The sequence below is a fragment of the Mustela erminea genome, chromosome 15 (genome assembly GCF_009829155.1).
Source record: "Mustela erminea isolate mMusErm1 chromosome 15, mMusErm1.Pri, whole genome shotgun sequence".
Classification (NCBI taxonomy): Eukaryota; Metazoa; Chordata; class Mammalia; order Carnivora; family Mustelidae; genus Mustela; species Mustela erminea.
The window spans coordinates 36,939,283-36,952,936 of NC_045628.1; the positions used below are offsets into that span (position 1 = coordinate 36,939,283).

Genomic DNA, 13,654 nt, shown 5'->3' on the forward strand with positions numbered 1-13,654 from the left:
CAGTCTCCTTAGCTATCTGAAGTTTCATGTAGGTATCTCATATGTTTAAGCTAATTTTCTAAAGTAAAAATATGTAGACTTACCCTGTTCATACATCTAACATTTGTGAATATTATGCCTTAAAAGTTAACTTTGAATGAATGTGTAGAAATATTTTTTTCTTTAAGAGTATTCATGTTTTCTTTTTAGGTTCAATTTTAAATCAAATGTTTGGTAGATTTTTGCCTTTTTACCATAAAAGACTGTCAGAGAAATAGCCAGGTTCTATATACATAGAAAAAATTATATATATATATATATATATATATATATATATATATATAGAAAAATATCATGCATGACGAATCTCAGTTTGTATGAACTCAAGCTCAACATTCACTAATATGCCTTCTGACTTTTTACGAAGGGTCTTTTTATTGAATATATTCCAAGTTGAAAAAAATAGAGTATTTTAACTCTGAAACACACAATGCTTGTATCTTCCAGATTTGCATCCAGAGTTACCATAGGTAACTTGAAAAAATTAGTCTATAGATAACCTGTGAAAATTCAAAAATTTTCTCCTTTTCCAGGAGGAAGTGCCTGCTAAAATATGATCTAAGTTATTATGATGTATAATGCTAGATTCAGTATTTGAACTTGGACCCTTTGTTTTTACAGACAAATAACTTACATATCCTCTGGCTTATTACCCAGATCTAACATCTCTGAATCACTTTTCAAGAGTTGATCTGGAAAGATAAATGTACTAGCATGCACACATACCCACAAACCATTTTATATGTTAGGTTTACATTTATAAGATTATTTTGACAATATGTTGTCAGGCATTTTAAGCGGTAGCATTTGAAATATAGGGCATATATGAAATTTCATAGCATATATGAACTTGCCATAACTATAATATGTTTTATATATTGTTAATTGTAAAAAAAAAAAAAGCACACAATTTCTTTAAATTATAATGTACTATCTTTGTGATTTTGCTAGTAAAGTTTTAATTAAAGCCTTTGGAAAATAAAGGTACTAGTCCACCCAACTCATCTTTACTGACATTTAAGTATTATTTTTAAAAGCTTTATTGATGAATAATTGATATACAATAAACTGCATATATATATAAGGTGTACACTTTGACTTTTTGACATATGTATACACTCATAAAATCCTTGCCATACTCAGAGTAATGAATATATTCATCACCCACTTTCTGATCCATCTCGTTTATCCTCCTTGCTTTTACTCCATACTCAGGTACTGATGACCTGATTTATGCCATAATAGTGTAAAGGTTTAAGAATTTTAATTAAGCTGCGTCATAAGGTTTATTTATTTATTTAGGGTTTTTTTTTTTTAGGTTTGATTTGTTTCACTCAGCCTAAATATTCTGCACTCAGCATACATAACCATAATGTTGCATATATCAACAGTTCTTTCCTTTGTATAGGTAGTATTTCATTGTAGCCCTCGTTATTTCCAGTTTTGTTTTCAACAGTTTCAGCTATCCAAGCCAGATGATCCCCCTTCTGACATGATGTCAGAAGGCCAGCAATAAGGTCATGTTAGGTCACAAACCTGCCTCATTCACCTCACTTCATCTCATCACACAGGCATTTATTATCTTACATCATCAGTAAAAGAACGGTGTGTACAGCAAAATAAGTTATTTTAAGAGAGAGACTGTTGGGGTTGATTCCATGTTAAAACATGTTAACCCCCTAGGGCCTGCATGGGCCTACTTAGCTAGTGACTCCATGTTGCCTAGGTAGACATTTTGTTGTTTAATAAACACCTCAATAGTTACTAGTATCGGTTTCAGGTAACCGTTACTAAAACACACAGGTAGGAGACATCCAATCAGCCAAAGCCACATATGCAGATGTCTGCGATTGTGCCCTATAAAAACTAGCCTGTAAGACCCAGGGTCATCGCTATCTTTGGAGGTGGCCCTGGCGGGTCAGTCTGACTTCTAATGCTTGGCATAGAATAAAGCTTTACGTAATTTTCACTTTGTCTCAGCCTCATTTCCCTGGCCGGTCAGTCTAACGTCTAATGCTTGGCATAAAATAAGGCTTTGTGTAACCTTGTCTCAGTCTCGTTCCTTTGATAATGTACCCAACAAGACCACATTCACACCATCTTTATTACAGTATATGGTTATAACTGTTCTATTGCGTTATTGGTTATTTTGTTAATCTCTTACTGTACCTAGTTTATACATTAAACTTTATCATAGTTATGTATGTACAGGAAAAAAACAGTGTGTAGAGGGTTAAGTACTATCCATGGTTTCAGGCATCCCCTGGAGGTCTTGGAAAATATCCCCCACAGATAAAGGGAATTACTGTACTAGAGTTTGTTCATCTATTCACTTGTTAATGAACATTTGGGTTGTTTCCAGTGTTTGACTATTACAAAATTAATCTACTATAAACATTCATATACAAAGGCTTTATATTCAACATATTGTTTTATTTTTCTTGAGTTAATTCTTAGGAATGAAATGGCTGTGTCATTTGAGAGGTGAAATTGCAAAACTGTTTCCCAAAATGGATATACAATTTCACATTTCCCACCAGCAGTGCTAATGCAGGTGTAGTGGTATTTCATTGTGCTTTTAGTTTTCCATCCACCTGAACATTAATAATGTTGAGCACTTTTCATCCATGTATCTTCTTTTATGGACCATCTGTTTAGATCATTTGCCCATTACATTTTTTTTTCTTGATATTGAGTTTGAGACTTCTTTATGTATTCTGAATGCAAGTACTTTATCAGACATGATTTTGCAAACATTTTTTTTTTCCTGGTCTGTGGTTTATCTTTTTGTCCCTTTAATATTGTCCTTTGCAGTGATTTTTATGAAGTCTAATTTAACAATCTTTTTCTTATGGATTATGTTTTTGATGTCTTCTTTAGGAAATCTTTAACTTAAGGTCACAAAATTTTTTTCTATTTTCTTATAGAAGATTAATAGTTTTAGTTTTTATATTTTTACATTTAGAACTATGATCCATCCTGAGTCATTTTTTTCTCCCATTAGCCCATCATATTTATTGTTTTGTATTCTATAAGTTAGCTTCTGTGGATAACAGTTGCTTGTCCCCAAAATTTTTGCCCCAAGGCTAATGTCCTAAAACAACAATGATTTTTTGTTTAGAGGTTGTGGCTTATCAGTGGGCTGGACTTGGCTGAGAATTTTTTCTGCTATTTTAGAACAAATCTCAATCATGTGTTGGTGCTCAGTTGTCTGTCAACAATATAACTATCTACCAACAAGGAGTCAGGTTGATGAAACAGGCTTGCCCTGGCTTAATGACATGATGGTCTCAAATAGAGCTCACACACAACAGGGGGCATGCCTCTCATGACCCTGTTTTCCTCATGTTTTCCACTTTTCCTTTCTCCATGGTATTTCCCATGGCCGTAGTATATAAGAGTATTTCTGAAGGACAAATGTATAAAGAAAGGCATGATTTATGGCCATACACGCCTTTTATCCTGCCTGCTCTATCTTACATGAAAGTCCTCTTGTGTACCCACTGCCCTCAATTTGAACACAAATATATTCCTCTGGAAGGGCATCTAAGTCTGCTTTCCAGAACTTGACTCAGGTTCGGACCGACAAGGATATTAATCTTCGATCATGCTTACCTGTCCAAATAGTAATCATGTGTAATGCTACATGTGAAGGAACATATGATTTGCCATATTTACTATACAACATTTCAAACTGATAAAAGTTACTGATCATATTTTAATGGGAAGCTGGGCATCTTTCTTCTCACCTAAGAAATAAAATATGAGTAAAATCAAAACTCTGTCATGATGGATGCATTTCTCCCTTATGAAGAGATATGATCACTACACTGATTTTGGGATTTATTATTACCATACATATTTCTACCTACACAAAATTGCTCTGTCACTATGTGTGTGTGTGTGTGTGTGTGTGTATATGGAGTAATTTTCATATATATATGAAAATTATATATATTTCATATATATATATATGACAATTACTCCATGTATATTTGTACAAGTCTCTTTTTTCCCTAAACTTCATTGTTGTTGGATTAATCCATATTGATAATGTAGATCTGGTGCATTGAACACTAGATGATTGATGTTGTATTCTATTTGATTTATGAATATACTATGCTTTATGGGATGCTCTGTGGATGGATACTATTGTGCAGTGTGATTATACATAGTGTACATCTGTAATTATAAAAATGAATAGTTTTTTAAAGAACTATGTTTAGTTTTTTTAAAAATGAATCGTTTTTTCACTTGCTGAATTAATTAGAACTACATAATCTGCTATTGTTAATGTATTAGTCATCACACTTTCAAATAAAATCAATCTCCTATATAAACATAGATTACAATAATGAGATGAGTAGATATCTAGAAACTCATTGTAAAACCCAAGGTCACACTGATTACCTCCAGATATTTTATAGTTTTACACTTTGCATTAAAGTTTACTATTACTTTTTGTATAAGGTGTGAGGCAGGGTCCAAATTAAACAGTTTGCGTTCAGAAAGCCAATTGCTCCACTATCAGTATTTAAAGAGGTTTAAGTTTCTTCACTGAATTACCATTTCTGAGTAAACTTCATAAAATGTGTGGGGTATGGATTAAAATACAAGTTTCTGCCTGTGGGTATCTGATTGTACCAGCACCATTTTTCCAGACCATCCTTTCTCATTTAAATTGTCTAGTGCCTTTGCAAAAACTAGTTATTAACATATGGGAGGTTCTAATTCTGGAGTCTATTTTTTCCATTGTGCATATATTCAGACAAGTCCCAGTTTAAATTATTATAGCTTTGTAATAAGTCTTAAAATCTGGTAGCATTATTACTTTATTCTTTTTCAAAATTGTTTTGGTTATTCTAGGCCATGGCATTTGCACATGAATTTTAGAATCATTTCTGTAATTTCTACAAAATGTCTGCTGGGATTTTGAATATGATTATAATAAATCTATTATTATTTGGTTAATTTGGGGTGAACTGAAATGTTAACAATGTTACATTTTCCAGCCCATAGGCACAGTGTATCTCCAACTTCACCTACTACTCCAGCAATTCTAATTAGAATGCTGTGGTGGGATATCTCAAAACTATCTCCCCAAGTTCAGTGATTTAGTAGGATGGCTCACAGGACTCAGCACATAGTCATACCAACGGTTATGATTTATTATGGCAAAAGGATTCAGTGCAGAGTCAGGGAAGGGAAATGGGTGAAGCCCCAGAGAAACAAGGCACAAACCTCCAAAAGCTCCATTCCAAGTGCAATCACACTGGGCACACTTCATGTCCTCTTCAATGAGATGTGACAAAGCATGTGAATTATTGCCAACCAGGGAGATTCATTAGAGACTCAATGTCCTGGGTTTTTATGGAGGTCTGATCACATAGGAAGCGTCTGTTTAGCATGTGCCAAAATTCAAGAATCCCAGAAGGAAAGCAGGTGTTTAGCATAGGCCATATTGTTTACACAAACACTTTAGGTAGAATGAACAATTTGTATTAGTTAATGGTGGGAACCTCTTTGAAATCTAAGTTTTTAGACACCAGTCAAGGGCAAATCTTACAAGCAGGCCTTTTCAAAAATAGAAGGTCAGGGCTACTGTGTTAATTTTTTTTTCTGCATAATTTGCTATCGAAAACAATTAGTTTATTGGGGCACCTGGGTGGCTCAGTCACTTAAGCATCTGCTTTAAGCGCAGGTCATGGTCCCAGAGTCCTGGGATCCAGTCCCGCATCAGGTATCAGGCTCCCAGCTGAGCAGGGAGCCTGTTTCTCCCGTCTCCGTCTGCCCCTCCCCCCTGCTCATGCTCTCTCTTTCAAATAAATAAATAAATACATAAATACATACATACATACATACATCTTAAAAACAGAAAACAACTAGTTAAAATTTTTTTATTTTTTATTTTTTTTTTTATGGTTTAAGGTGTTTCTTTTTTTTTTTTTTCTTTATTTCTCAGCATAACAGTATTCATTATTTTTGCACCACACCCCATGCTCCATGCAATCCGTGCCCTCTATAATACCCACCACCTGGTACCCCAACCTCCCATCCCCCGTCCCTTCAAAACCTCAGATTGTTTTTCAGAGTCCATAGTCTCTCATGGTTCACCTCCCCTTCCAATTTCCCCCCAACTCCCTTCTCCACTTAGAGTGGACAACTAGTTAAAATTAAAGGAAGTTATTCTCCCAATGTCCTGAAATCAAAATAAAATGGAATCTATAAAAGCTATACCATCTGTATTTATCTATTTTATCTGATTTTCACAAGACCCATGCTAGGAAGCATGTAACCATCTTCTTGGCAGTCTTACTGGAAGTTTTAGGTAAAATTCCTCTGAGGGTTTGAAATCATGACAGTATTTTAAAAGATATAAATATTTTCAAAAGTTGTTATGCATATGATCAATTATAAATAACAAATTTTAATGTGTTCATGTTATCTCCTTTATATTTCATATTTTTATTCTTATAAGTTTAGGTACACATTTCATAAATCATTTAAAATCTATAAAATACAGGTTTCTGTAACCTGTAGAATACTTCATTCTGGTGCCTACTATAATATTCATAAACCTTAAAATATAGATCAATAACTGCACTGACATAATTTATCTTAAAATCATCCAAGCTTGTGTGAATCTTTCAACTTCAGATGAATATTTTATTTGACATTATTATTGAATGATAATGTGAAATATAAACACCTCCAAGAATTGCACTGGCAAATGTCTCCTCTGCTGAGTTGACCTATGTTATTCAATGTTCTACTAGTTAATAATAACCGAATAATAGGATCTTTGTGCATTTTTCAAAATCTTGTAAGCTCAAAAGTAACTATTTTAACTTTTATTATTGATAATGTCCTGCTTTTATATTAAAACTAAACTTTAGGTAGCCAATTTAAGTGGAAATTAGTATATAATAAAAAAAGTATTTAATTTTGTTCTACTACACTGTTCCTTTTAATTTATTGTTTCCACTTTACCTGCTTTTTTCTTCATTAAATCCCTACCTACACTTGGAAGCATGCTTTAGTTTCCTTTGCTGTCTTATTCTATCAAGTGACACTTATAAATAAATATATACACTTTAACTATTAAACATATTAAGTTTTAGGTGAAATGTCATGTTTGAAAGCAAAGTTATCCCCCACCCAACAGATTACTAATTATAAAGGAAAAAAAAAATCTTTAAAATGAAGAAGTCTAGTAGACATTGCCTTAAATAGGGTGCCAAACTTAACACCATTAACCATGAGATCTACTCACATCATGAACCTCCCTGTATAAGCCACTGAAAATGGTACCATATCTCCTATATGGTGTACCTGTCAAAAAAGGTCCCAGCTAAATGTAATCATAGGGAAGAAATATGACTAATCCAACCTGGGGAATTCTACAAAATGACTAATCTGGATTCTTCACTAATATAAATGTCATGAATGACAAAATGGCTGGAAAATGGTTATAAATTAAAGGAGACCAAAGGGACATAAGAAGCAAATATAATGTGAATCTTTTTTTTTTTTTAAGATTTTATTTATTTATCAGAGAGAGAGAGGGAGAGAGAGCGAGCACAGGCAGACAGAGTGGCAGGCAGAGGAAGAGGGAGAAGCAGGCTCCCTGCCGAGCAAGGAGCCCCATGTGGGACTCCATCCCAGGACGCTGGGATCATGACCTGAGCCCAAGGCAGCTGCTTAACCAACTGAGCCACCCAGGCGTCCCTATAATGTGAATCTTGATTAGATCCTGAATTTAAAAATAAAACCTATAAAGCACATTATTTGGACATTTGGGGAGATTTTACATCATAGCAAATACTATTATATTAGTTTTTTAAGTGTAAAAATTACATAGCAGCTATGTAGGAGAACACTTTTGTTCTTAGAGGCACATGCTGAAGAATTAGTGGTGAAATATAATGGTTGGAATAATAGAATAATTCAGCAGCTATAGTGTAAACACACATGTGCAGAAAAATACGGCAAAATGATAACACTTGGTGAAATTAGGTAAAAGACTAAATGGGTATTTATGGAACTGTTCTTGCAAGTTACTGTAGGTTAAAAAAATCCAGAATAAAAACTTTGGCATGGAAAAAAAAATAAAGGCATTCTATTTATAAAGTTCTTTCTTCATAAATATTCTGTCCTTGAAAGAAGAATTTTTGAAAGGAGACAACTTTTCTAACATGCTATAGAAATACTACTGATGAAAAAGGTAGAAATAAAAAAAAAATGTAGTAACATTTTAAAGTTATAAATACCTTCCAACTTGCAAGGATACACTCTTAAATTTCAATTAGGTGATAACATATTAATAATGGAAGTTGATTAATTATTTTTCCTATACTTTTACATTTGATTTGCAAATTTGTGTAGCCTGTCTTCCAAATACACCAATGAATTAAAATATCCCTTTTATATAGAGACTGATGACCATTATTGAATATTAGAGACTGTAGTGTAGGAAAATAAAACACTATTATCTCAGAAAGATATCCAAAGTTCTCAAAATTTTGCTATTAAGTGGAGAACACAGATACTTATTTTGGGGTAATAATAAAACAATGTGGTGGGGGCACTTCAGTGGTTCAGTCAGTTAACCATCTGCCTTGCACTCAGGTCATGATCCCAGTATCCTGGGATTGAGCCCCAGGTCAGGTTCCCCGCTAATCTCCCTCTCTCTGCTCATATTCTCTCTCTCTTTCTCTCTCAAATAAATAAAGAAAATCTTAAAAAAAAAAAAACTAAATGTGGTAAAGTTACATAAAGACAGAAGAGTAGAAATAAAATGAATCCATGATCAAAGAAAAAGAATGACATTATTAAAACTCAGGAATAAAAATTGATGTTTATGAATTAATTAAAAATTCTGTAAAATGAATAATTCCCATTGGTAGAACTTTTACTATTAAAACTTATTTAAAATTTTAGTAAGTCAAGGTTAAAAAGTACATAAGATAAAGCAAAAAAAAAAATCTATGAGTTTATAGGTAAATATGAAAATATTATAAATTTCAACACAAATAATTCTTATGGAGAGAACTTCTAGAAGTAAAAATAAAATATTTCTAAAATTTAACATATCAACTTTAAACAAAATATAAAATATACTGGAGAGAGAATGCATAAAGAAATTATAGATATGGAGAAGGGAATGATTTGATCCAATACATAGCACTTGATAATGGTCTCTAAGAGAAATGAAGAAGCAAAGGTAAGGAGAAAGAACCATTTCCATAAAAATAGGCAATACTTTTCCAGAATTTTCATATTTAGCAAAGTCAATAATTTATGAGCAAATTAACAAAATAAATTTTCTAAAAATCTGTCCATTACTATTACTCTATATTATGCATTAATAAGACTCAAAAAAGTTGATTCTCTGAAATGATTAAACAATCCACTGAAAAATAGGTTAATTTAACAAAATAAGGATAACAGAAGGCAAAAATAAAAAATCCATGGTATGAAAATTTCCAATAATTGTATATACACACTAAAATAAAATTAAAACTGTACAATTTAGAGTAAATTGGACTGCAAAAATCAATAAAACCAATAAAACAATAAAAGTAAAAATATATTTGAGTATTGGAGTTTATTATTTAAGTATTAGTAGCTTAAGTATTGAGTATCATTATTTGAAACTAGTAGCTCTTGGTTTAGAGCTCAGGTACCGAGGTTCCTTGCTCTTTGTGCATGCGACCACCCACCAGTGGTTTATGTAGTCTTTGCTGTAGAAGAGAAAGAGAGCTTGGATGAAGGACACTCATGTCACAGATGCCTTGGTGTGGTAGTAACACACATCCCTCTACTCATAGTCCCACAGACCTATATCATGATGTTAACATATGGCCTGACCCTGTGTCCAGGAAAACCAGTAAAGCTATTTCTAGTGAAGAGTAGCAGTCTGTACCACAAAAAACTAAGATGAAAAAAGCCATCTATATGAATTAGAAATACTCAATACTGAGTGACACATACAAAGTCTGAGTGGTGAATAAACCTATTAAAGATGTGTTGAATGGCTAAATAAAACCTAACCCCAAATAGTTAATCCCAGAAGTCTTCACAAGAATGTTTTACAAACATACAGAAATAGCCCTTTCATTAATAAATTATTCCAGTAGTTAGATAAAAGAGGAAGCACTAAAAGAACTCTTTTTTTAAGTTAACTGAGAATTAAGAAAGAAAGAAAAAAAAAGAAAAATTACAAGAAATTATAATCATGGGTACAATGAGTTAAATACAATATTAGCAATCTACAATACATGTATTATATATGTATATATAAGTATCTTCATACATTTATTCATTATCCACACATAGGTGTTTTGTATTAATATAGGCATGAATGTATTGTCAGAAACTTCATGAACCTTTGCTCTCCGAAGCTTGTAAACATGCTTTGTGAAACTTACTTGTTACTCTTTTATTTTCCTTAATTCACAACAAAAAGTACAATCATAGTTCCTACTGAAGTGGACATAGATATTTCATACATACTAGGTGATTTTGAACATTACATAAAGTAAGAAATGCAAGATGCTTAAAACAGTTTGTGGCCTTTAGTAAGTTATATTTATCTTGGTTATGGGTCTAGGTTCAGGTCATTTCTAGCAGATTGACCTAATGTTTTAATAATACAGTGGTACATGTTGTTGTTTTGTTGTTGTTGTTGTTGTTGCTGCTGTTTTGTTTTGGTTTTTTTTGTTTGTTTGTTTTTTGTTTTTTGTTTTTTTGTTTTTTTGTTTTTAATTTTTTATTTTTTATAAACATTTATTTTTATCCCCAGGGGTACAGGTCTGTGAATCACCAGGTTTACACACTTCACAGCACTCACTGTTTTTGTTTTTTATTGGGTTTTTTTGGTACATGGTTTAAACAGAGTTTCGTAATTCTCTTCGCTTACTGTTTAGGTTGCTTGGAATTAAAGGAAGACACCATTGAAAACCTTCTTGCTGCAGCGTGCCTTCTTCAGCTTCCTCAAGTAGTGGAAGTGTGCTGCCATTTCCTCATGAAGCTGTTGCACCCATCCAACTGTTTGGGGATCCGAGCCTTCGCAGATGCTCAAGGGTTGCATTGAGTTAATGAAGTAGCCCACAGCTACACAATGGTAAGGAGATTTAATATTTTAATCATAGAGGCAGAGCTTGTATTATCAGAGGTTAAAACAATGACTGCCATTGCATCGAATGACTTCTTTCTGTTTAAAATGAGTTCTACAAGCTTGGCACATTTCTATTATGGGGCACAATGTGGTACATAGTATTTTATAATAGCAAAGTTAAAAAAAAAAAAGCCTGTTCGTATGGACTTTATATCTGCATTGACTATAAATTGTAAGCAAAGCCATAAGCAATTATAGACTGTTTTAGATTTAGAACTTATTAAATGAATCCTTCTTATTGCTCCCAACAAATCTCTCTTTTTATATCTACTTCCACAGCTGCCTTTTTTTTTCCTTTTCTTCTAGTAAAGAGTTATCAGTCTGTTCCACAAAAAAACCTTCTTTTCCCTGTTTTATCTTACAAACTTTTTACTATGGAATAAGTTCTATCGACCAAAATTCAGTGTTGAAGTTTCACCCACAATGTATTAGTATGTGGAGATGGGGGCTTTTGGTTGCAATTAGGTTTAGACGAGGTCTTGAGGGTGGGTTCCTCACGATGAGATTAGTGCCCTTATACAGAGAGACACCAGAGAGTTTGTGTATCTCTCTCCACCTTGTGAGGACACAGTGAGAAGGTGGCGATCTGCAAGCCAGCAAGAGAGCCTTCACCAGGGACCCCAATCAGTCTACCCCTTCATCCTAGATTTCCCAATCTCCTGAATATGGAAAAGAAATTTCTGTTCCTTAAGCTACCCAGGCAGTAGTATTTTGTTATAGCAGCCCGGGCTCACCGATACATTTTCATCATAGCACATTATATTTGGTATAGCTTTGCCTATATGATTTGTGGAAGAAAAAATCATACTTACAGTATATATTATAAATTATTTTATTGGTAGAGTAAATATTTGATTTTAGAATTTCTGGAAACTTCTACAGTAAGTGAAAATATTTATATATATAAACCAAATGATCTACATTTTTTTTTTTTTAATAACTGACTTCTTGTACCATTTTAATGACAGGCTTAAATGGAGTGAATGCACTCAGTAAATACTCCAAAAATAATTTAAACCTGTTTATATTTGTCTCTTTGATTTTTTCTACATATAAATAAGTATTTTAACAGCTTTATAGAGATACCAAAAATCATTTGAATAGCATACTTTAAATGTGTGAATTTTGTGGTGTAGGATTTTTTTCATGTTATCTTTTTTCTAGAGTAGAATAATGAGTAATAACAATTCATACAATATTTTATACCCTAGAAATAATCATTATAAAAACACTGAATTAGTTTCTGACATATAGTAAACCCTATATAAAATGTTACCCATTTTTCTTATTTTTTTAATAACATTATTAATTATTTGATTGTTATTATTGAAACAACCAATTGTAAAATATAAAACTTTCCCTTTCCAACTCACGGCAAGAATTTATATAAGATAAATCTCATTAAGTTTTATACTTGCTACTTATTAAAAAGCTCTTATTTTAAGATTTTACATCTTTTCAAGTCACTAATGATTTTCAGCCATATAAATCTTCTAATTGTTATTCTTATACAGAATTTCAATATTATCTTTTCTTCTTTAATCTTTTAAGCTGATTAGTAAATTAAATAAAAATATACCAATAAAAAAGAGGTAGATACATGCTTTGTAATTCTACTGTCATTTTTTTCTTTTGAAATATTCCATGACAGGGCATAGTACTGCTACTGAAATTAAATGAACCATATAAAATCAATGTAAACAAATACTTCATCAACCAAAATATCAAAGTCCAACTGCAGTCATTTAATTATGCACATTTAATTGCAATTAGGAGTTCCTGGCTTAGCTAAGTCAAAGAACAATATGCCTCCATATCCAGAGGGATAATGGTCCCTTCTGGTCTAGTTTGAAATTATTAATTTAGTAATAAAGATGTTTTTCTTGCAGCTGCTTGGACTGGACTGTAATTTATCACACAGTAATAGCAATAGTTTTTCTTTAAACATTTTAAAATGTATATTCTGTAGTAAAGTATATTTAAAACCAAAATATAAAGAATTCTAGTTAATACACTCAATATTCTAAACAACTCTATTTTAATTTATTTTTGAGAGTATGAATAGATTATGTGTTTTGTCATGTCTGTTGAAATTTAAATGATTTCACATTCTTTTGGAAACATGAAACTTCAATATTTTCCAGATGCTCATGGGTCACCATTTTAGTGAAGAAAATTTACTGACCAGTTATCTTCCCACTTGACTATTTTCTCTCAATTCTAACACTTTAAAATGAGTGTTTTGCATCTGGTATTATAATTTCTCACCACATCTTTGCTTCTGATCCTTGTTTAATCACACCTGTGTCCTCATCTAATCTATTCAATCTACGCTTTGAGAACAAACCTATTATCAGGTTTTTTTTTTTTTTTCTTTTTAACTGCTTTAATATAACAATCATCCCAGGCTTCCTGGTACATCTGGGACTAAATTCT

The 13,654-nt window shown here is 32.3% G+C and overlaps 1 protein-coding gene across 1 annotated transcript in view; it reads left to right on the top strand.

Annotated features, from left to right (window-relative positions):
• KLHL1 (kelch like family member 1) overlaps positions 1–13,654 on the top strand; it is a 396,676-nt gene that overhangs the window by 163,558 nt on the left and 219,464 nt on the right. Inside the window, 1 exon segment of the mRNA XM_032315139.1 lies at positions 10,968–11,164. Within this exon segment, the coding sequence (XP_032171030.1) occupies positions 10,968–11,164 (197 nt within the window).